This window comes from Chrysoperla carnea, chromosome 1 (genome assembly GCF_905475395.1).
Source record: "Chrysoperla carnea chromosome 1, inChrCarn1.1, whole genome shotgun sequence".
Lineage (NCBI taxonomy): Eukaryota > Metazoa > Arthropoda > Insecta > Neuroptera > Chrysopidae > Chrysoperla > Chrysoperla carnea.
In genome coordinates this window covers 45,390,659-45,415,079 of record NC_058337.1, presented here as the reverse complement: position 1 = coordinate 45,415,079, position 24,421 = coordinate 45,390,659, and the positions used below count along the sequence as shown (strand labels likewise).

Here is a 24,421-nt window from a genome sequence, read left to right as displayed (position 1 = left end):
GCGTAAAACAGAGATATACAAACATAAAAAGAGATAAATTCCTTGGGACTTTTATTATTCGTATTGTGGTATAGAAATAGTAATATTAGTGCCAGATTTTGGCAAGATGAAGAAATGAAATAGATAGACGTCGTGTGTTTCAAAGTCATACACTGCAGATCTATCTGCTGCAAATAAAACAAGTTTTTCTTACAAACTCTAAAATCATTACCATTTTTGGATTTTCATGTCAAGGGTAATTCCGTGAAAATTATTAATAATAAAACGCAGCAAGTGTTTAGTTTCTAATGTGTTTACAAAAAAATAGTTTGTTTTAGCTTTTTTTTAACTAAAATTTTGACAGTTTGTGTGTGTCTACAAGTCAAGTGAAAAAGAAATTAGTTTATGATTAATAATGATTTTGTTAATTGAAAAGTGAATGTATTTTACAAATTTTCAACAATCTTTTAACCAGGATGGCATCGTCAACAAAAAGATCATGGAAATTACGTAAGTTTTTCATATTATTATTTTAATATGAACAGGTGTCTTCCCTACTATACTATTAATTTGCATAAATTTTCTTGCAAGGTTAGGTCGATTTATGCTGATGAATAAATCAAAATTATTGTAATTGGATTAATTATACATTCATGAACAATACCTTAAATTAGATTCAATGCGGGGGTCATATTTCAAGTTTTTATTAATTACTTTTTCAAATTCACAAATTTATCAAATTCTTAGAACTTGATTTACTTTTTAGTTGTTATTATGAATCGATACTAATTGATTTAAAATACATAATAATATTTTAAACAATTAGCATGTTTGAAAAGATTTTAATTATGTAAAATAAATGTAAAGTAACTTGTGATAGCAATTTTAAGATTCAAAATTTTCTTCACGTGATTTGGAGTGACATTAAATACCTCCAAAATTTATCAAAAAAGTTATAGGCATCCTTTAAATAATTTATTTTTCATTTAAACAGTATTCTTTTCTCCAAAATGTTAACTTCGGCAACTGTTGATTTCATGATAATGTGAGAAATGGAAGTTAATGGTTAATTTAAAGTTTTAAATGTCGATTATCGAACATTAATTTCAAATTTTCATATGACCACTGCGAATTCTTAAGAATCTTTGCTATGGCATCAAAAAATCATAACCGAAAAGCATTTGCTGATTCATTTTTATAAGAAATGTATCTTATTATAAGAGTTGTTAAATGTGATAAAATTCGTCAAATGTTAAGAATAAGCTTCCATAAATTTCCAAAATAAGAAGGCGAAAAATTCTAGAAATGATCCCGGAAGTAAATAATTTGTAAATAATTTTTCTTGTAAACAACGTTTTTATACCATGCATATATGTAATATACATACAAGGTATACTAAGTTTAGTCCCAAGTTTGTAACGCTTAAAAATATTGATGCTACGAACAAAATTTTGCTATAGGTGTTCATAGAATCACCTAATTAATCCATTTCCGGTTGTCCGTCCGTCCGTCCGTCTGTGGGCACGATAATTCAAAAACGAAAAAAGATATCGAGCTGAAATTTTTACAGCGTACTTAGGACGTAAAAAGTGAGGTCGAGTTCGTAAATGAGCATCATAGGTCAATTGGGTCTTGGGTCCGTGGGACCCATCTTGTAAACCGTTAGAGATAGAACAAAAGTTTAATCGTAAAAAATGTTCCTTATCAAAAAATAAACAACTTTTGTTTGAAACATTTTTTCGTAAACATCACTGTTTACCCGCGAGGGCGCCAATTAGGCGGAAAGTTTATAGTATGTACTATACTTGAATATCAGTTATGTATGTGTCACATGTATGTATTTGTTATGTGATAAAGAAATCAACGCTGACTATGCCTGGTATTTCAACAATTAACTCAGTCAATTGTTTGTTTGTTTTCACTTGTTAAATTGATTTTTGGGGCAATTTTCAAACTATTTCTTTTGCATACGTTAGGATAGACATTTATGTGTAGTTTAGAATAAATGTGCTTTTTAAAAACAAAACATTTCTTTGAAACTTTCGTAACTTAGTATATACAGGTTATTTAAACAGCTGTCAAATTATTTTTAAATATAACCCTGAGATTTAAGAACTCGAGTGTAGTAGCAGTTTGTTATTAAAAAACGAAGTCGACAGTTTTATGATATATTTACCTTTAATGATTAAACGATAATTTCGGAACAAATTTTTATTCGATTTATTCGAAATTTTTACTGAAGATGGGACTTTATGAGGAAAAGATTTATTATTTTGGCAGTAAAAACTGACAAGTAGAGGGGTTTTTGTGGATCAAAACATAGTTTTGTGGATCAAGTTTTTCAGTTAATATTAATAAAATCAAATTTTTTGGAAAATCATTTTGCCATGTGTCAACCGGTAGATTAAAACAGAACTATGATAACAGTCTTAAACGGATTTTCAGCAGATGTTGAATAAATAATAGGTGGATATTAAGAAACCATAGTAATTTACAATAATACTATTGAAATGTATGAATAAACTGTCTAAGAGACGGTATAAGGTCGAACTTCACCCATCTGATAATCAGATGAGCCATATTTTTTACGAAATTTTACTGATTTTTAAACACTCCCTATCATAGTTTCTCTATCGAATAGTGATCATGACTATTTTTAATGAAATTAATTTTAATCAATTTTTTCATGAAAGGTTTTTTTCAGGCAAGCCTATACCAACATTTTTGTAATTAAATTATCTTTTTTCTGTTATCAATTTCGATTGATTAACAGATCGGTGTAGTTACCTATATCCAATTGAAATTGGTATCAGAAGAAAGATAATTTAATTATGAAAATAATGGTGTAGGCTTGTTTGCAAAAATTCGTTCATGGAAGAAATTGATTAAAATTAATTTAATTAAAAATAGCCGTTACTACGTTTTGATAGAAAAACTATGATAGGAGTGTGTCTGGTTATCAGATGGGTGATGATCGAGATCCTTATACCGTCTCTTGTACTATAATAAAAATTATTTTACTCTTCTAATAGTTTAATCCAGAAGTTCTCCAGAAGAATAAATTATTTTTACTTAAAGAAAATTACAAATTAGCCATTCCCCTCCTAGCTGTAGGCCTCTATCACGAACAAGGGGAAAGCCCACTTTGAGAAAGACTGGTCTAATCATTCCATAGACCAATGCGGTTTTTTACAGATTTAAGCCTGCTTATGACTGCTATATTGGCTCTTTTTACGTCATTAGTGATTTTCACAATAATGATCAAATTCATGGCAGTAACAAAAATAGCATTTTTCAAAAATTTGTCGAAAACACATTTCAAAAAAAAAAAAAAAACGCAAAACAAAGCATGTTTCAAAAATTAATTAAATATAAATAATTTATTTATTTAATTAACTACTTAAATTTATGTAATTTACGTGTATTTTTCGACAAATTTTTAAGTCTTTTTCGCTACTATTGTAATTGTCTCGATAACTATTTGGCTTTAGGGAGAAAAAAGCCACTTAAAGCCACAGATATAAAGTTTTAGATACGAGATAATCAGTGAAATCACTTTTACATCTTGTGAACTATTAACATATCACATATATTTATCTTACACGGAAATGGTACAGCATCCTTGGTGGTTGGTGGCCGTTACTCTATTATGCACGAAGGATCTTTGAATGTATAAAAAGACTGTGCTGTATTATAATGTTACAGTATAAAGTACACTATATTATTTATTTTATTTACACTAAATATTTAATAGGATTCTGTTTGTACTTGGTACGCGTAGGTATTGACCATATAAAATCAATCATATTGGTTTTGTAATTTTAAGAAATCAGTATTTTTATGAACTACTATAAATTTATACTTATTACATAGTGGCTAAAATCCCTGAAGCATTTAGAAATTTTTATTTTGTCTATCTGTAGCAGGTGTGGGCGAGTTATTTTAAATCAAAGCCACCATTGTTATAAGTTTATTGCGTGCCATAAAGTTTATTGTGTATTTCTTTATGCAAGTCCGCATTGCTCATAGAGGAGGAATCGAGACAGGTATACGACTCTTCTACCTATCTCAGTTTCTCTTAGAGTAATGAGATAGGTAGAAAAAAAATGTTGTCTCTCTGTCTTAGTTGTATTATTGGTTGACACTGGTTAGGGTATCACTGTCTTACTCGTATGACAGTTACAAAAGTCCGAGTGGCTTCTCTAAGCCACGTTTGCCCATGGATGATCTATAGATTATATGCATTCATAATATCAACAATAAAATCTTGGTGGATAAGAAGATTGCCTGCCCCTATTCTGTACTAGTTTCTGGATCTGTAGATTCTTTGCAGGCTATGCTATCTTTGAGATCAAATTGTTAAATGAACGTAGAAATGTCTCTTAGTGAAAGATGCTTTTTATAAGCAAATGAAACTACAGAATTCGCATAAGCATCGTAGAAATTAGACTACGTATCAACCGAGACTTCTATCAGAATGTCCCAGTTCCAAGTTTTGGACCCAAACATTATTTAAACTTTTTAGCAATATCTTAATTAGTTTCAACCTAGGAAAGTCAATTAGCTTAGTTGTGGTTATACAAAGCCTACTAATCTTTCAAGAAATATTAGTAATCTTTATAGCTTAGATTACAAATTTTTCACGAAATAGGCTTTTGTCCTAAATTTGAAAAGTTGATTTATACGTTACGTTAGTATCTGATTTACACCAAGCAAGTATTATTAAAAAAATACTATTTACCTTATGTATTTTGTATTTAAAAAAACCTATTCGAATTTACTTCTAAAACAGTGTAGAGTATCATGGCGCCTTGAATGACATCAAACCGTGACATACAATCATGTTTGTATATGCAAGTTTACAAGTATTTGAAAGTTTATATGCTTTTGTATTTGCAACCTTACACAGCCTTTCATATGACGTGACGTATAACCTTCAAAGTACATCTGATTGGTGTTTGCTGCCACGTGCCCGGATGTATAATTTTAAAGAATTTATTTAAAAAAATAATAATCTTATATTTTATAAAAATTAATTTTGTGTTTTGTTATCTACATGTCATGATTAATCATTCAAAACTTTTATCCAACCGATTTATTCTTAGTGGACAAAAGCCTATTGTATTGGTTAAGATTGACTTGTAGTAGAATCTCTTGATTTAGGATTTCTTGCCGTGGAAATTACAGGTTCAGAAAAGAGAAACATTTTCTTACACAGTTCTTTCTGATTGAAGAGCCACGGACCGTAAAATTCGAAACTATTCCAAGAGAGTCGTTTCAAACCTCACTACTTTTTGCGGTAAGCCTCGGTGTGTTATTTAATGTGGTATACCGTGCCATGTAGGTTTTGTACTTTCCTTGTGAGATTCGTAGGCAACCTTTGATTTGTGTGTCGAGATCTAGATACTCTATGCCAAGCCAAATAAGGTTATTATGCGTTTTTTGATTGTTGGATAATGAAATTCATCGAAATAAAATAAAGACTTAGAAAAAACAAATAAGGAAAAGTTACTGCCGAGTTGCTAAAGCCGTTTGGCATTAATTTAAGAGAACCGGGTTCGATTCGTAGTATATGTGTATTTTTTTCTATTCTTTTAATTTAAGATTTACTCGGAAAATATTATTTGTCTTTATAGTGTAATTGGATGCCATTGTATTATAAAAATTATTAATAATCAAAAGACTTTGATGTTTATTGTTTACAAAATTTAGTACACAAACAAAAATTATAAATAACTAAACAAACAAACAAAATAAATTGCATATCACACTTACCGCATGTATGGTCGAGTTGGTAAAGACGCCTGGCAAGGGTCTCAAGATCCGGGTTCGATTCTCGGTATATGTATACTTTTCGAATTTTAAAGGTTATTGCATTTAATTTCAAGATGATCCAATGACTTATGGGCCAACCAGTACCAATTCTCAGATAAATAAATCCAATTTGAAAATTTTAATTTGATAATATTAATTTTAAAAATTTTTTTGTACACGAGTCCTTATAAAAATATAAATTTTACATACTTAAATTTTTTGACAAAATTCTGTTCTTATCGAAAATTATATTATGACATAAACAAACTGATTTGAATACTTGGATATTAAATTTGAATAATTGACTCTCCCACTGAATAACTATAATTTCTCTTTAATCATTCTCCGGTTAACACGATTATTCACAAATGTTTTAAATATACTAGTTGTGGAAAGAATCGATTAATGATTTCTTTAGGGGCTATAAAAAAAAGTGAATGAAATAATTATTTGAATATAATAAATAATAAAATATCTGTAATCATTTGCAGTGTTTTCTTCTTGATTTAATACATTTTTATCTTCCAGCCGAAAATTCGGTTTCTGTAAAGCAACTTTTTTTTTTGTAAATTAATTTTTTCCGTGCACACGGATAAGAGTATATCTGCAGGGTTACAGTACCGGCTTTAGCCTTCAGAAGACCTAGGGTCCAATATTTTGAGATAGTCTATCTATGAGTGTACGGGAAAATTTAAGGTTTTTGTATCCTTCTTTAAAATTTGTTTGTGTTTTATATAAAAATTATACTAGAACATTTGTTTAAAAGAATTTTAATCAGAGGAAAAAAGTATTATATCTTATATAATCTTACTCACTTATGTACCCATATAAAAGTCTAATGTCTGCCGTTCATGCTAAAATTAGTTTTTTATTGCCTAACCAACTCATTCTTATGAAATTGACACTCACACTCAAAGGGGGGGGGGAATAATTTAGAGAGGGGAAAACAAAATATCTCGGCTGATACATCGACGCCCATCCTAAATCTCTAATGATAGAAGTTGGCAATTCCGAGAGGATATTGATTTTATACTGTAGGTGTCATTTAAAAAAGGACTTTTCGAAATCTATCCCCTAAAAGGGTGAAATAGTTGATGAAAGTTTGTATGAAAAGTGAAATTTACAAAATTTATAAAGCCCCCGACAAATTTTTCGTGTCCGGAACCCTTAACTCGCACTTGAAACACATTTAAGAACACTGCAAGCGACTATAAATAAATAATGTAACAGTACTATATATATATTTTTAAGTTTTTTATTATCATATTTCATTTTTATAAATTTTTTTTATAAGAGTAACCAAATTGTGGGAGTCTATGGGTGCGAATCTACAAAGCCCAGTACCTAAATCCGGCACTGCAGGGCTATGATTATAGTTACTATTAGTTTCTAGTTCACATGCATTCGATTGCTGCATTCAATGGTTGTGTACACTTGATTATTTTGTCTCATTTGTTTGTTTTATTTCGTGGATAAAATTAGATCCGTAGATATATTTGAATTAAATAGAATTAATATATCTTTTTATATCTCTCGCATGCATTATTTTTTAGAAACTCATCTACTAATGCAAACTAAAAATCTTTGATTATAATTACTCATAATAGTACCGGAGCTGTTCTAGTAAGAATTGTTATGAGTGATTCTCGGCGAGCTGGAAGTAGTGTCCGACCGAAGGTCGATTTTTGGCTGAAGCCGAAGCCGATTAATCGGCTATCGGCACAACCTTCGGCCGAAGCCGAAGGTATAAAAACATGATTTAAAACTTTAATATTAAAGTTGATCTCTAGAAGTTGATCTAGAGATTATGATCTTTAGAAGTTGATCTAGAAGTCAATCTAAAGATGATTAAAAAAATTACCTTGAAATTTATTTCAAAATAATAACATTTAGAACAATTCGTTCAATTCCGACGTTTGCTAGGAACCTTCGGCCAAAGCTTCGGCTTCGGCCTGAATTCACATGCCATTGTTTGACCGAAGGTGGTTTTTTTGGCCGAAGCCGAAGCCGAAGCTTCGGTCGGACACTAGCTGGAAGTATACCAAATATAAAATATATAAATACTTCGCTAGAAGTACAGTAAATTCTTGATAATCGGAAACATCCAGTAATCGGAATATTTTTCGTACCCGCAAGTTCCACATCGCTTTCCATTCCAATCACTTAAAAATGATATTGTTTGTTTATATATACGTCTAATATATTCATTGGTATTATTTTTAAAAAAAAATTTTAATAAAAAATACTTTTTAAGGGACAAGCTTTTATTGTACTTAAAGTGGAAAATAATTTTATCTCTGAGTCACTCATACCCGACTATTTGTAAAAGCTTGAGGCGCTCAGTTTAAAATATCAAAAATGAATCGGAACGCCTCATCTACTCCACATGCCTAATTATTTTTCGATTCATTCTTGATATTAAGCGCCTCAAGCTTTTACGAAAAGTCGGGTATGAGTATATAGATAAAATATAGATAGATAAAAATGTATATAGGTATATCAAATATGATGGAAGCGATGGGAAAATCAGGAGGAATCAACCGGCTTATTATTTGTATTATTTCTAAGCTTCTATTCTAATTGATTGAATAGCGAACGAATATTGAGTTTGCTATTTTTAAAGTTTTATTCAATTATTTCTAGAAGATAGGTTTCATTATTCAGCGAATTGTAATTACTTCAATTTTAATTTTTTATTAGATTGTATTTATATCAAAAGTATTATTATAAATTTTATGCCATATTTGTAGTTAAGGCCAAAGTATCGGCAAATGAACGTCTTTTACAGTCACCAACATTGACAATCAAAATAAAATATTACCTTGATTTTGTCTGATCGGCTATTAATCACTTATCGTGTTTTATACTTTATAGGAAGTGTTAAATTAATGATTTAACAATTTGGTTCATACACTGCTGCCAACTTTCTTGAATCAGTATTTTTAGATTTTAATCTTTTTCGATAAACAATGTCCAGGACAAAAGTATTTGTCTTAGTGCTGTAAAAGTAACCAGAAATTGAGTGTGTATTCGTTACTAAAATAATCGCGATCCGTTACAATCGTATCGTTACGTTACTCATTACTTTTGATTGATACATATTACTTAATAAAATTTCAATTAGTAAGATTTTATGCCAGTTATAGTTCAACTGTAAGTGTATATATTCTAAATAAAAAAATTGAATAACGAAAAATGCGAGTAACGAGATAAATTCGTGAGTAACGTTTCAGTACTCGGTACTAGATGGCATACCCGTTACTCAGTATTCGGTACGTATATGGTTTATTACAGCTTTAATTTTTCTGCAGTATTTATCAAAAAATTTATGTATTGGGGTTCAATTTTCCTTCCTGTCTGTAGAGCTATACCTATAATTACATTATTAAAATGTTGATAAGTTTTTTGTCTCATGTCTCAATCAGAAGTTACGTTAATCTCATTTCGATAATAGGAAGAGGTTAATCTCATTTTAATAATAGGTTTTTTTGTCCGATGAAACTGTCAACTCTTTCAACATAAGTGAAATTTATAAAATTTAAAAAACTTCCGACATATTTTTCGGTTACGGAATCCTAAACTCGCACTTGAAACATATCTAAGAACATTTCTAAATTAATTACCTTTTTCCTTTAAACTTTTTCCAGCCCGAGCTGATTATGATGATCATCGTAAATTTTTTAGTTTTTTCGGGTACGGTACCTTAAACTCGCACTTGAAATATAGCTAGGAATATTCGTCAATGAATTATTTTTCAAACGAAACAAAAAAAATGAAAATCTGTTCACCCGTTTAGGCGCTATGATGCCACAGACAGACACACACACACATATAGCGGTAAAACTTATAACACCTCTTTTTTTTAGTTCGGGGGCTAAAAATCGAGCAGCTTTTTTTAATTTATTTACAGAAATCAATTTTCCAGTTGTAAATTTAGGACCGTAAAGCAACTAAGTAAACGGAGTGGCTTTGATAAGGGACAATAAACTTCTTTGATTTTATTGTTGATGTGCAGTTTTTTTTAAATGTTTCGGAGATGTGTTTTATCATATTTTGATATTGATTAATACGATGGTTTTTGCTATCTTACAGCTTTCAGTTATTTTACCCTCTTTACATCCTCTTTTATATAACATATTAGAATTTATGACTAAAATTTTAAGCTAATTAGATTAGCTTAAAAAAAATCTCTAACTATTGAAAGTAAATAGATATTTGTATAGTAAGTATATATTTATCAAAATAAAAATATATAATTTTATAGCTCATTAATTTAATATTGAGATAATCTCATTAAATTTGTTTATAAAACGTATTCATATGATATTTATATACAGGGTGTCTCAAAAAGTTGGGTCAATGCTCGTATCACGGAAAACGGAAAATCCATATAAAAATTACGATTAACATCAATTCATTGACGTAAAATGTGTCGAGTTTTATTTTCAAGTCCCCAAATTGTACGCCATTCGAAATAAAGTTTATGGAATTTTGATTAGCTTACCACAATAAAGATATTTGTAATAACACTCATGAGTTATTAGAAATTAGCAATTTTAATCATTTGAAACATAGTCACGAAATTTGAAATGCGAAAAATTATATTTCACTAGATTGAGACCCGTTCGCTTCACTGGGCTTAAAAGTAAAAACCACCGCTTTATAGCATCCACATCTATTGGTCTCACTTATCTCCTTCCATAATACTCGAAGGGATTGTTTTACACATCTAAAATATATGCATAGTTTTCAATTTTTTTAAGTGTAAAATAGTCATAATTCATTGAGTATATCAGAAAAAGTGGCTATGAATTGTAAATTGTTTGACATTTACCATCTGAAATTTTTACAGAAATCTTTAATTTATGGTTCAAAATAATGATCACAGATGGAGCAGTAAAATTTCATTAATTTTTTTTTTTAATATATCTTAATAAATTATAGCTCATGTGTTATTCTGATATATGAGCTATATTATTGTACAGTTTCACAAACAAACAAACATCCTTACTTTCACATTTATAATAATATTATATAGGGATTGAGAGGTTTTAATACTAAGACACTCACCTTCTATGCCAGTGAAATCATATTATGGTACGAGAGCTGGTAATATTTTTGGGAATTTATTTTAAGACGGTTTAATTTCGAATATTTCTTTCCTTGCCTAGGTAGAGATGAAGCTAAGTCTCGCACCTGGGTGCAGTTTTGTTAACTAACGCTGGATGCGCGTTAGTAAAGCAATCAAATTTCTGTGGGGCAGATAAAAATAACATTATTTATAAAATTAAATTATATTCAAATTACAACCACACTAAAATAACTTGAAAACATGTTTCTTTAATTATTAGAATAATATCTGGTGCAGTATTAGCAACGTCAAAACTGCCCGGCAATTATAATTTATATCGCTAAAAGGGTATGCAAAACGATTTAAAAAAAATTGTCTTAAATTGATTTTGAAATTAGCAATTTTCGCATTTTTTTTTGAGAAATGCGCACTAGTAAAACCAGTAAATCCAACCGCTCATATGCCAGAATTACTGCAATTCTACTTTAATTTCAATGAGAAAACAAAAATAAAAAATTCAGTCGTCTTGAAATCAATTTTTTTTGACGTTGCTAATTTTTTCACCGCATTATTCATGATTATATATGCTTTTTTGTGCGAAATAAAACATACTTCTTTTCAAATTTTAGCAAAATCACATAATCCGTTTTCAAATGTTTTAAAATATATCAAAAACTAATTTCAAAATTTCCACTTTAGGGTCATGTAGCGCCTAAGCGAGATAACTTGGTACTTACGTAAGCTTAGCTTATTTGACTTATTTTAGGCTCATAAAGCGTTATGCTAACTTTTTTGGAACAATCTGTATAGTAATATACTATAAACCTATAATTATATTTCATTATGAATTATTCAAATTCTATTGTTCTTTGTATAAGTTGTTTTGTTTGTTCCATCCTAAATTTTTATACTATGAAAAGTTCAATGTATTAAAATGACATATTAATAAACATACCAACTTTTCAATATAAAAAAAGTAACCTACTTCAAGCAAGCAAGAGATACAACAACTAACACATTTAATTGATTAAATACCTTGCATTTAATATTATTTGAGTATTCATGTTTGAACCTGTTTCGAATTACTAGGGATGGGAAACACTTGAATCAAATAAACAATGGTTTTTGACTTGTTTTTTTCAACTAATGATACAAGGAGTTTTATAATTACAGTGCAACCTTAATATAACGAACCTCAATATAACGAATTCCTCGATTTAACGAATTTTTCGCAATCCCCTTGAATTGTCCATAAGAGTCAATATAAAATATACCTCTACATTACGAATATTTTTTGCGAATAGCCTCTTTATAACGAATTTTCAACTACATAAAAAATTTAAATACCTCTAAATAACGAAATTCGTCAATTCAAAACCTTTATATAACGTATAAAGTCCCACCAATATATGACAGTTAGTATACTCCATAGTATGTAATTCATGTCGCGAGAGGTTCCGACACTTTTTTTATAACGAATTTTAGACCAACTTAACCTCAATATAACAAACCTCAGTTTAACGAATTACTTGATATAACGAATATTTACTGGTTCCCTTCAGATTCGTTATATCGAGGTTGCACTGTATTTAAAATAATACAATCTAATATTTTATTGATAAAATTTAAAACGTATTAAAAATGTATAAAAGCTGTGTTGACAAAAATTTAAATGACACATTCAATGATCAGTTATTATTTAATACATTTATATAACCTTAAATTTACCCATTTTTAACCCCGAACCAAAAAAAGGAGTGTTATAAGTTTGGCCGCTATGTCGGTCTGTTTGTCTGTGGCATCGCAGCTCCTAAACGGATGAACCGATTTTGATTCCATTTTGCTTTTTTTGTCTTGTTTGAAAGGAAATTTAATGAAGAGCGTTCTTAGCTAGGTTTCAAATGCGAGTTTAGAGTTCCGAATCCGAAACAACTAAAAAAGAGTTCGATTCAGTTTGGCAAAGGCTATAAAGAAAAAGGTAATTTAATGAAGAGTGTTTTAGATATGCCAGTTTAGGGTTCCGTACCCGAACCATTTGTCGGGGGTTTTTTTAATTTTGTAAATTTCACTTGTTTTTACAAAATCCAGCGTATTATTTTTATTATGGATATAATTGAATTTATTACATTTATTTTTTACACTTATTAATATTTGATAGCATTTAATTATTATACCATTCGTAAATACGTTATATACAATCTAAGGAATTTTTTACAATTTTGCGCACAAACAAAATGATGTGTTCTATCTATTGAAAAGTTTTTTTTTGAGACCAACTTTGCCAATTTTTCACAATCCGCCAATTCTTTATCATCCGACGTTATTTTGTAATTTTCCATCCATGTAATTTTGCAATTTTTATTAATTATATCTCTTAAACGATGCGGTAAATATCTGATTTTTTTCTTAACTAATGGAACTATGATCTTTTGAATAAATTTAAAAAAAAAATAGTAGTTAACCATGAACCTCGCCAATGCTAAAGTACTACCTTAATTTATTGAAAAATATTCTACCATCCATATTAATGTTCAAAATAAGTCAATTTTTCCTAAAATTTGATTTCTATTTTTATAGTTTACTCGAAATTTGTAATTTTAATGGTGCGATTTTAATTATATACCTAAAAAGTATACATAACTACATGCGATGCTTTTTCGAACGTCATTAGTCGATTTTAAAATATCTAGAAAATGGACTCAAGATTTACTATTAATTAATTTTTAAAAAAATAATAATTTCCTAATCTCCATTCTCCGCAAAGACTCAAACGGATATAAAGAATGTCTTTGGCCGATTTTAAATCTTATAAACCAAATTTCACTTTATTAATAAATATTTCCAACGCTGTAAAGAGTAACAAATAATTCTACATTCGTAGAAAAATAGTAAAATCGTGGGGGGCTTAGATTTCCTATGTTAAACTATTAGCTATTTACGATACAAGTGGAACAAGAGAGTTATTAAGATACGCATGCGAAATTTGTAATGCGTTATCACGCGTATAGCGTACAAAACTTTAAAATTTGTCATGAATTATAGAAAAAAACTAGAACATTAAAAAATGTAATTATAGAAGTACCTTGTTATTAGTTTAGAATTTGATTATAATTCGGCTAATTTGATTGGTTGACAATGCTCGCGGTAATAAACTATTTATCCTACGAAAAATGATTGGCATAAAGCGTTCTCATACCTCACGGGTGTAATTCGAACTGTATTTTCAAAAAAAAAAAATTTTTTAATTTTTGTAAAACTTTTTCTTCTTATTCAAGGGTTATAAATTTTCAAAAATGACTGAGTGGTGGAAATATTTGCCCTCTTCAGAAAAAAATTTTTTTTTTTTTAATTTCTGAACATTATTTATGGTGGAAAGTTGTGTATTCAAAAGAATTATATGAATAACCTCCTTCCTGGTTTTGAAGTAGATTAAAATTACTATTGTGTAAAGGTTGATACATTTAAATTATAATACATGGGTTCTTTCAACCTAAATTCATTCTAAGAAACAAACATTGTTATTACTATTATGTTATAAAGGATACGTAGGTACAAAATGAGTCAAATATATGTTAAAAATGTCTTTATATCTCCTAAAAACTTACAGTAATCTTTATCTACGTGAAATTCTGATTTTTTCAAATTATTGTGATGTGTAAAAGTTGAGGACCATCCAAAAGGATGCCAAATTGGAATTAGGACCAATGTATATTAAGGTATATTAATTTTAGTACCAAGTTTCTATCGCTTTAAAATGTCGATTATACGAACAAAATTTTGGTATAGTTGTTCATAAAATAACTTAATTAGTTCATTTCCGGTTTGTCCGTTCGCCGCCCACCAACACACCGGAAATTACGTTTTGGACTGAAAAAACGAAAAGAGATATCAAGTTGAAATTTTTATAGCGGTATTAGGACATAAAAAGTAGGTCCCATTTTGTAAACCGTTAGATATAGAACAAAAGTTTAAATGTTCCTTATAAAATAATAAACAAATTTTGTTTGAAACATTTTTTCGTAAACATCATCACTGTTATGACCCATGAGGACGCATATAAGACAAAATTTGGTGTCTCTTTTTTCCAAATCTATAAAAGATAGGGAGTTGAAAATTTGTAGGTAGCTTCGAAGTGGTCTTGTAAAACATTCTCGAAAAACGAAAAAAAGTTCTAGATAATTTTTTCGAAAATTTTTGAAAACCTAATAAATGGCAGCTAGAAGGCCATCATAATTGTGTTGACTTTTTTTCTAATTTATAAAAAATAATGCAAGCATTGACATTGAAACCCTTTTTTTCTATACAGGGTATTTGGCCAAGTTAATTGTTTGTTTTCACTTGTTTTAGACAGATTTTCAGATACGTTAAAGTAGCATTAGGAAAATGGTTGGAGCTAGGGCTTTTTAAATTATCACGGCAGTATAATGTCTAATAAGAATTTCGTATATGAAATTATGATGCCCAATATGCACTGCGTCTTCATATAAATTTCTTTTAAGAATTATAATAAGAAATTCTTATTTCACGTTTTATTTGAACACCTTGTAAACTCATTTATCATTATTTTATTATAACGAAAAGTGATTATCCTGATTACTTATTCTTTGATAGATTATTGACTCATTTCATTCATTCATGAAATTGAATCATTTATTTTTTTAAATTAAATACAAAATCAATAAACTACAATTTTTATATTTTTGTATCCTTTGTAAAAATATTGTTTATAAGGTGCACCACAAAAGAGTTTTGATAGGGGATGAAATTCAAAGACGAAAAATCCTTCGGCTTTTTGTACCGGGTGCACTTTTAATTATCGTTTTTAAATTTTGGGAATTCCTCTAATTTAATATAGTAAAATTAAATAAAATCAATTTTTTATAATAAGCAAAGTTGTAGAAATTAATATCGATTATTGAAAAAGTACAAAAGAAAACAATCGATTACCAGACATTTATCGTTATAGTAGGGATTTATGGGACATACTGTACATAATAATATTATCCAGACCAAAAATATTCGCATGAAATCAATCAAATATATTAGAAAATATGCTTTTATTTATATCATTTCTTATTTTTATTGAAATATATCAATTATCATATTATATCAATTCTGTGTATAACAACTATTCAACTAAGTAAAAATTGGGTCAACTACGTAAAGTATACACATATATTAAGGGTTGGGTTGTGCGTATTAATTAGTTAAAAATTATATTATTGCAACAGAATCGTAAAAAATGTATCTTTTGTCTGCAATACTGAGGAATGTGTATTTTAGTCTAGTGCATGCCAAAATTGGTGTATCGTTGAATAGATCTTTAAAAGCGTATTAGAAGATTTTAAGAGAATTTTCTCGAGAAGATATTTCATCAACTGCGTTTAGCTGAAATGATCGCTCAATATTTCTCGGTTATTACCGGCACCGTAAGCAGTCAATATGTAAAATTTTCTGAAAACTTCAATAATGTATCCCCTTTTATTGTTAATTAACATATTCTGGTCAAAAAGGCATTTAAAACGTATTTCAATTTAGTTTTTGAACCACATAATTGACTCGTTATAGGGACTAGTTAGGGAAATAATACACATGAGGTCGAAATTTAAAAATACAAAACCGATTTTTACGAGATCGGGTGCAAACCATTCATATGAGGGTGTAGAATTTCTACTCAAGTAGAAGAATTTCTATTCAATCTATGAATCCATAGAAGCTTTCGACTAAATATTAAGGATTTGCTTATTTAATTTAGGACGTTTATGTATATGTACTTTGTTTCTATCGTTCATTATCTTCGGAGTCGGATTTATTTTACTATTTACTATAACTTGTTACTTAATCAAATTATTATTTCGTATTACAGAAGAATTTACGGCACACGAGGCAAATGTGAATTGCTTAGCACTAGGCCACAAGTCTGGCCGTGTGCTCGTCACCGGTGGAGATGACAAAAAAGTAAATTTATGGGCTGTGGGTAAACCAAATTGTATAATGAGTTTGAGTGGCCATTCAACACCAATAGAGGCTGTGCAATTTAATTATTCAGAAGAATTGGTATGCGCTGGATCACAAACTGGTGCAATCAAAATTTGGGATTTGGAGGCGGCTAAATTAGTTCGTACATTAACTGGCCATAAGGGTGGTATTAAAACAACAGATTTTCATCCGTATGGGGATTTTTTAGCATCTGGAAGTCATGACACAGTTATTAAATTATGGGATACTAGACGAAAAGGGTAAGTTATAATAATATTGAAATAAATTTTCTGGATTTAATTCCAAATTTTATTTAATTGTAACTTCAATTTTCAGTTGTATATTCACATATAGAGGCCATCGGTTAACAGTAAACAGTTTAAAATTTAGTCCTGATGGACAGTGGATAGCGTCTGGTGGTGAAGAAGGTCTTGTTAAAGTATGGGACCTTCGCATGGGGCGAGTTTTAAAAGAATTTTCGGAACATAATAATTCTATTACATGTGTAGAATTTCATCCTAATGAATTTCTATTAGCTAGTGGAAGTTCAGATCGTACAGTTAACTTTTGGGATTTAGAAAGTTTTCAAGTAAGTACTGGATGTTTAGTTTGACTAGAACTATGCAAATAAATCTTAAATAGAAAATCAAACAATAGTTGCTAATTTTACATTTGATTTGATGAATATGTTCAATTTTCGTAAAAATATATTGAACAAAACATTTTTCTGTTTTTTTAATAATAATCCTGAAGTTCATTATCAAATTTAAGGTCACCCCATTAAATGTTCTTTTTGAAACTTAACAACCGTTCGATAAGATATATTTTACTGCTATTTGCATTAGTCAAGTTAAAAAATTTCTACTATATTCTAAAAATAACAAATTTTTCAAATTTTTTCAGATTGTATCATCTGAAAAAGATGTTGGTGCCGTTCGAGCGATTGCATTCCATCCTGGTGGTGAATGTCTTTATTCAGGATCCACAGATACACTTCGAGTGTTAGGTTGGGAGCCTTCTCGAACATTTGACGTTGTCCCAGTCGGTTGGGGTAGAGTACATGATGTTGCAACTGCACAAAACCAATTGGTAAATACAAATAAATTTGATTTTTAAAATTTCTAAAGGCAAAGTCAATTAATTTTATCCCTTTTCATCAATCCCCAAAAAAATAACTTCTTCAAATCAAGTGCTTTTCAGAATAGGATCAAGGCACCAAAGTAAAGTTTAATTTGATTCTAATGAGATATTTTGTAAAATTTTAATTTGGAATCTTTTTTCGTTTCCCAAATAAACGTAAAAATCAAGAGGCAATTTTTAATTTATAAATTTTTTTTATGTTTAGATTGGAGCTTCCTTTCATATGGCAAATGTATTATTATATGTAGTAGTTATTAAAACACTCCAACCGTTTGGAGACCCATTAGTACCTGATATACGAACAAGTTCTCCATTTACTAGAGAAAGTGTTAGGCGAAGTTTCTCCAGAGAGAAAACAATTGGTTTAAGTCCTAAATCTGTACCACAAGTAAAAACAATTGAAGAATCCACATCCGGGACAGACCAAGAAGAAGAGACAAATGCTGAAATACCAAATGTAACAGATTATCGAGAAGTATTTAGGCCAAATCGAAGTTGTAAGTATATTTTCATAAATATATTAAGAATTATTCTCCCTAAAAGAAGTATAAACATTTTTATAAAATGAAAATAAATATTAAATATTCAAATAAAGTTCAAGCAAAAATTAAATTAATCACTTCTACCCATAAATAATAAGTTCTTCATATTTAAACAGATTTTTTTAATATTTTAAAACGATTTGAAGTCAACTGGACATTTTGTTTAAATAAGCGTTTATTTTAAATGCATTTAAGTTATTAGTTATCACAAAATATTCAACTTTTGGAGTCAAATTTGTCATACATTTAAGATAGAGTGATTATTTCTTCTGCCATTTATTCACAAGTTTCAGTTTTGTATTCTTTATTATTGGCATATAGTGATAAGTTTAAATTTGAATGTACAAAATTGGAATAGACTAGAATTGCCGTTAGAAAGAATTATAAAAATTTTATGCGTAGCACTCGTACTAATGACCCCTTTTTCGGGTTGGGTTTTATGGTTTGGGCCACTAATGTATTGAGTTATGTCTAATTCACTATTTCAATCTGTGATTACTATTTTCTATTGTTAGAAAATAAATATAATCAATGACATTCATTGCTTGTGTTAATTAAAACGTCGAACTGATTATTCTCAGTATTTATTTTACTCCGAAAAAGCATTTGCTCCTTATTATTTGATACATAAAAAAAAAACAGTTTCTATATTAGTGATAATTTTTATTAATGAATGCATTTTTTTAATAATTTTTAGTGGCGAGAACACCTCCTCCAGAAGAACCATTTATTGAGCCAGCAGAAATTTTGAAAACAGATCCAACAAAACCTCAAATACTTCTTCCAGGTTCACATTCAGAACCCGAATATTTATCTTTAAGTAGTTTAGAAATCCAAAGTAGTGGCAGTGTATCTTTGCAGCATCAAAGCAACAGTTTAGAATTACAGCCATCAACATGCCCGGCAGAAAATATTACAGTTGAAAATCATGCGTCCTCCTATCCTTCATTACCTACCTCAACACCGTTATATAATCGTTCGTTATCCAATCTCGATACTATATTTAAAAATCGAAATCCTCAATCGGAACCAATAGAAATTTCAAAAATAAAATCTCCAAGTTGCGATATTGACCCCGATATATCCGATTCCCCGCCAAGTTCTGATCCAATTAGACCACCGCGAATTAAATCCCCATCATCTATTCCTTCCTCTCCTCCACAAAAAAATAATATAAGACGACAAAATTCTTGTAAAGATGTTCCACATAATAATGGATTTGGATTAGGATTAAAACATAGCGTATCAGAAGTAAATATAAATCGTACAACGACACAATCACGAAGTAATTCATTTAATAAAGGACTAAGTAATGCACCAACGTCTAGAAAAGAAATAAGTAATCGATTAACAAATAATCGAAACTCATCGAATAATTCACGCATTCCAAATTTTACAAATCGATCAGATAAACAACCGGTACGATCCAATCATCACCCGCCGCCAATCGATGTTTATGTAACACCTAGAAATAATGTAAATCGAACTTCTTCGTATCCTATGAAACAAATAGAACCAGATGAAAAACATCATGATGATTTTGTTCCAATGCCTGTTGATAAACCTGTTGGATTAGATTTTAGTGATTTTTTACCCGTAAGTTTTATTACAATTAAGGTGGTATTCTATTGTGAAGGACAAAGAAGGACATTTTTGAAGGTTTATTTTTCATATAAAAAAATTATTACCATTATGATGTTTTCAAAGCTGTAACTGTTAGCGTTGAATATAATAAGCGAATCAATTTCAGTGCTGAATTTACAAATTTTAAATCTTTTGAATCGTAAAAATAAGAGAAAATAAACAATAGAAAACCGCCATAAAAATTAATTCTGATTATTATTATTAATATCATATCGTATTTCGATTTTCTTATAGAAATCAAACAGTTTGCTGGGTAGTAGTCAAACAATGTCAAATATGTCAGAAGCAGAAGTTTTAGGAAGCATAATGCGTGGACATGATCCAATGATGACTGTGTTAAAAAGTAGATCACGTTCGTTACAAGTGTTTTACTCAATTTGGCAAAATAAAGGTGTGAAATCAGCACTTGAGAGTGCAATAGCTGTGAATGATCTCTCTGTGATTGTTGATGTTCTAGGAATTATTTCATTAAAAACGTAAGTTCAATTATCCGCTTATAATTCGATTTAGACGTTATTAGGCATTCTTTCAAACCACAGTTTTGAACGCTATTTACATGAATATAAAATAAAAAGTTAAATAACATACAGCTTTAACAACTTTGATTTCAACTTTGTATTCTTTATCGTTGATACAAATGACGATTAGAAATTGTTGTTTGAAAGAATTCCACCAATTTAACTGACTGGCGACAGAATTTTTCCTCTGCATTTGACTGACTGCGCTCATTACAGAACAATCTTTATTTACTGTCTGAATCTTAAAAACAAATATTTTCTTTTGTTTATCCATTTTCTAAGAACTTTTTTGCTTCCACAACGCATCTTACGTTGGGCTTGTTTTTATTATGTGGCATCTTTATCTTGGACGTTTGTACTATCGTGCTAAATGCAAAAATGTTTCATTCGTAGAAATCAGTTTATATTAGCTAAATTCAAATCATATGGCTGACGTGGTTGTAACTTTACGATGAGACTTGGACAGATAAATATTTTTTTTCTCGATTGTTATTTTTGAACTTAAATATTATATTTTAGATCATTATGGAATTTGGATATTTGTGTTTTAATTTTACCTAAAATTCAAGAATTGCTTCAAAGTCGATATGAAACGTGAGTAATTTTTCAGTATTATTCGTATTTATTTAATTTAAATTTTAAACGTTTTATAGAACTTTCTTAGGAAATGACTATGTAGATGTGTTTCCATGACCTGCAACTGACATCTTAAAAGTGAATTTTTTAGTCACACCTTTTATTTATAAATAAATAAAAAACATAAAAATTCCCACCTACTCTTGTCCTTGTATAATTTTCATACATACATGATTTAAAAAAGAAAATTACGTACATCATTTAAGGTTGTTAAGACAGAAAAAGAAATATCATTAACTTAAAATTTTGAGAAATTGTTCTTATGTAAAGAAGTCACAATCAACTTTTTATAAAAATCTGAAAATTTTGCAAGTTATCCAGAAAATAACTTACCGTAAATTTCTTATGGAAAAGTCATAGTTTCTAGACTTGAACAAAGATTCACCATTGTTAAAGAAACAAGTGTTTTATTCTTCACTCTTTTATAAAAAGTTAAAAAATTTTTTTTTATAAAAAAATAATGATGTTTACTAAAGTCACAATTAATATTTAGGAAAAACTAAACAGAAAATCGTAATTTTACTAATTCCCATAAGAACAAATGTTAATTTACGGTAACTTATTTTATTACAATACTTAAAAACATTTAATTGTGACTTCTTACATAGTTTAAGAACAACTTTTAAACTTTTAGTATTTATAGGAGTTTTATTTTCTGTAACGCCTCAACAACCCTAAAGAACTTGTATGGTAAAATGTATATTAAGTTTTTGCGCAGTATTTTAATATTGCGTAATGGTATATAGATAAAATTCTGAGTAATTATGTTTTAAACTTTTGTACTTTCTAGAATCTGAATAATAATATAAAACAATAATTTTTGGTTAATAGTCTAGACATGTCCAAAACTGCTGTTGGAAATGAAGCATTTGAAGTTGCAATTCTATAGAACAGTATGATTTTTTATGGTACCTGGTTCAAAATGTTCAAATAGTTCAAAGATATTCGACCATTTTGTTTTTGTCTTAAAAATGCGAATTTTTTTTATTACGCTTATATCTCAAAAACGGTAAGGTGAGGAGGAAAAGTCAAGAGACAAAAAATTTTTTAAATAGTAAAAAATAAGAGATTTTATAAGTTTCAAATCAAATATTAGATCGAAACCACACAATAATCGTTAATTTCGGTAATATTAAATTTTCATCAAAATTTTTTCTTCTTCAATCATTTGTATACCAAAAGATGTGACTTTTAAGGGAAAATGTTACGAGACAAAAAATGTTTACTTCAAAATATAAGGTCCAATGACACAATGTTTTTTCAAGTTTCATGATTTTTCAGTAGAATTAGCTTGAGCGAAATTCAAAGTCATAATTTCTATTCTTGAACAAAGATTTAACAATGGTAGAAGCACACTTCTAATCAATATAACTTTGTTCTACAAACTAATACAAACATTTTGACTGGGTCCTGTAAAAAATCATATTGTTCCATAGAATTGCAACCGTTTGGCCTTTATCCGGATTTATTTCTTAGATTAAACGTAAAATAATGTCGAGTGCGCATTAGATTCGGCCTGATTTCTCGGAAAATGTGAGAAAATTGCCAATCAAGTATACTAGGTGTGACATAATCAAATGTTACTAGATTTAAATTTAATATTATTTAATTTTACTTTCAATTTAATATTATTTTATATTAAATATCTCCGTTTTCTGTAATAATGTCCTATTTTTGAACGTTAGGGCTAAAAACTTCAGAACCCACACAACTCCTCTATAATCGACAAACTCAATCCAACAAATTCGTAATTACAACAATACGTAGTTATAAAAAAAAAGAAATAAGAAATGTTCAAGACAACAAAAATGAAATAAATAAAAAAATGATTGTTACCGGAATCGAACCAAGTAATCACTAAAATAACAAATTATGTAGCCACGCCCCTACTTACTACGTACTTCAAAGTAGTGATTATAATATAACACTAAAATACATGTCATATTCGACAGCCATGCGATGATACTGTGGCGAGACGCTCCTGTGATACGCCACAATTAGTATATACGCGGTGATTTGGTGGCTGTTTGGAACCGCCGAAAATGTACGCCTCGGCCACTAGCGCCATAACCATTACCTCCCTTCAATAACTACGTAATTCACCTTAATGACCCTCGTCACACTAACACAAAATGGTTTCCAATTTTTTGCCAGTGTCTCCAAGTCTATATTTATTGTTTTTTAATTTATTATTAATACGACAGTAATTACTAACGGGTCCAGCTAGTTGGATATATTAGCTAATATAAATGTTTGTGATGATAATACTACTTTTCCAGCCATTCTTAAACAAAACAGTACGAAACTTTTAAACTACCACTCTTTCAAGACAGTGGCGCTTATAATTGTGACATAATGAAAAGCCTATAAATAAGTTACCAAAAGTATTATCAAATTAAGTTAGAAGAAGGTGGTTTTGTACCCTCCCTATACGCTTACCAGATGTCGTCACCTAGTTTGAGAATATAACCAAGCATATATTCAAGTATTGCCATCTAGTGTATATTCAACCAGATACGTAATGTATCAACTGTGTTTTAGGGCTTGTATCGATAGATGGCAGTAATATAAAATCTTTAGCAATAAGTGAACATTTATGCCAAGGTGTGATAATTCTTATATTAATTTTGTAATTTTGTACATGCTAAATGAACTATTCTATTTTTCTAAATTTCTATTTTAGCCATTCCTCTTTCTTTTTCTAAAAGGAAAAAAAATTATTTTGTTGTATACCATAAAAAATCATTGTATTGTCGATCGGTTCCGATATGCAGAGTGTGCTTTTAGCTGAAATAGCTTTAATACTATGTGAAACGCCTATGTTTTTATGTTCTAGTCACTTATACTTTTGTTCAGGAATAATTTTAGCAACTAGTTTTGATCGAAAATAAAAATTGAATAGAAGTGTTTTTAATATAATTTTTGGTGTTAGGGATTTTTAAAATGAATTTTCACAGATAAAGTTTTTGCTTGAAAGTTAAAATTTTTGTTAGAAAATTGGAATCTACATGTTTCGAAACAAATTTCTATATAACAAGTTTTTGATCTCGAAATAGTCCAAAAATAGAAACAAATTATTCGGAGGTTCAAATCAGGCG

The 24,421-nt window shown here is 29.2% G+C and overlaps 1 protein-coding gene across 1 annotated transcript in view; it reads left to right on the top strand.

Moving 5' to 3' along the window:
• Positions 1–265: 265 nt before the first annotated feature.
• The window catches only part of LOC123304934 (katanin p80 WD40 repeat-containing subunit B1), a 36,748-nt gene continuing 12,592 nt past the window's right edge, over positions 266–24,421 (top strand). The window contains exons 1-8 of the mRNA XM_044886488.1: positions 266–489; positions 16,731–17,103; positions 17,180–17,432; positions 17,747–17,932; positions 18,189–18,480; positions 19,223–20,121; positions 20,404–20,645; positions 21,207–21,281. Of these exons, the coding sequence (XP_044742423.1) occupies positions 456–489; positions 16,731–17,103; positions 17,180–17,432; positions 17,747–17,932; positions 18,189–18,480; positions 19,223–20,121; positions 20,404–20,645; positions 21,207–21,281 (2,354 nt within the window). The 5' untranslated portion in view covers positions 266–455. The remainder of the gene's footprint in view (positions 490–16,730; positions 17,104–17,179; positions 17,433–17,746; positions 17,933–18,188; positions 18,481–19,222; positions 20,122–20,403; positions 20,646–21,206; positions 21,282–24,421) is intronic.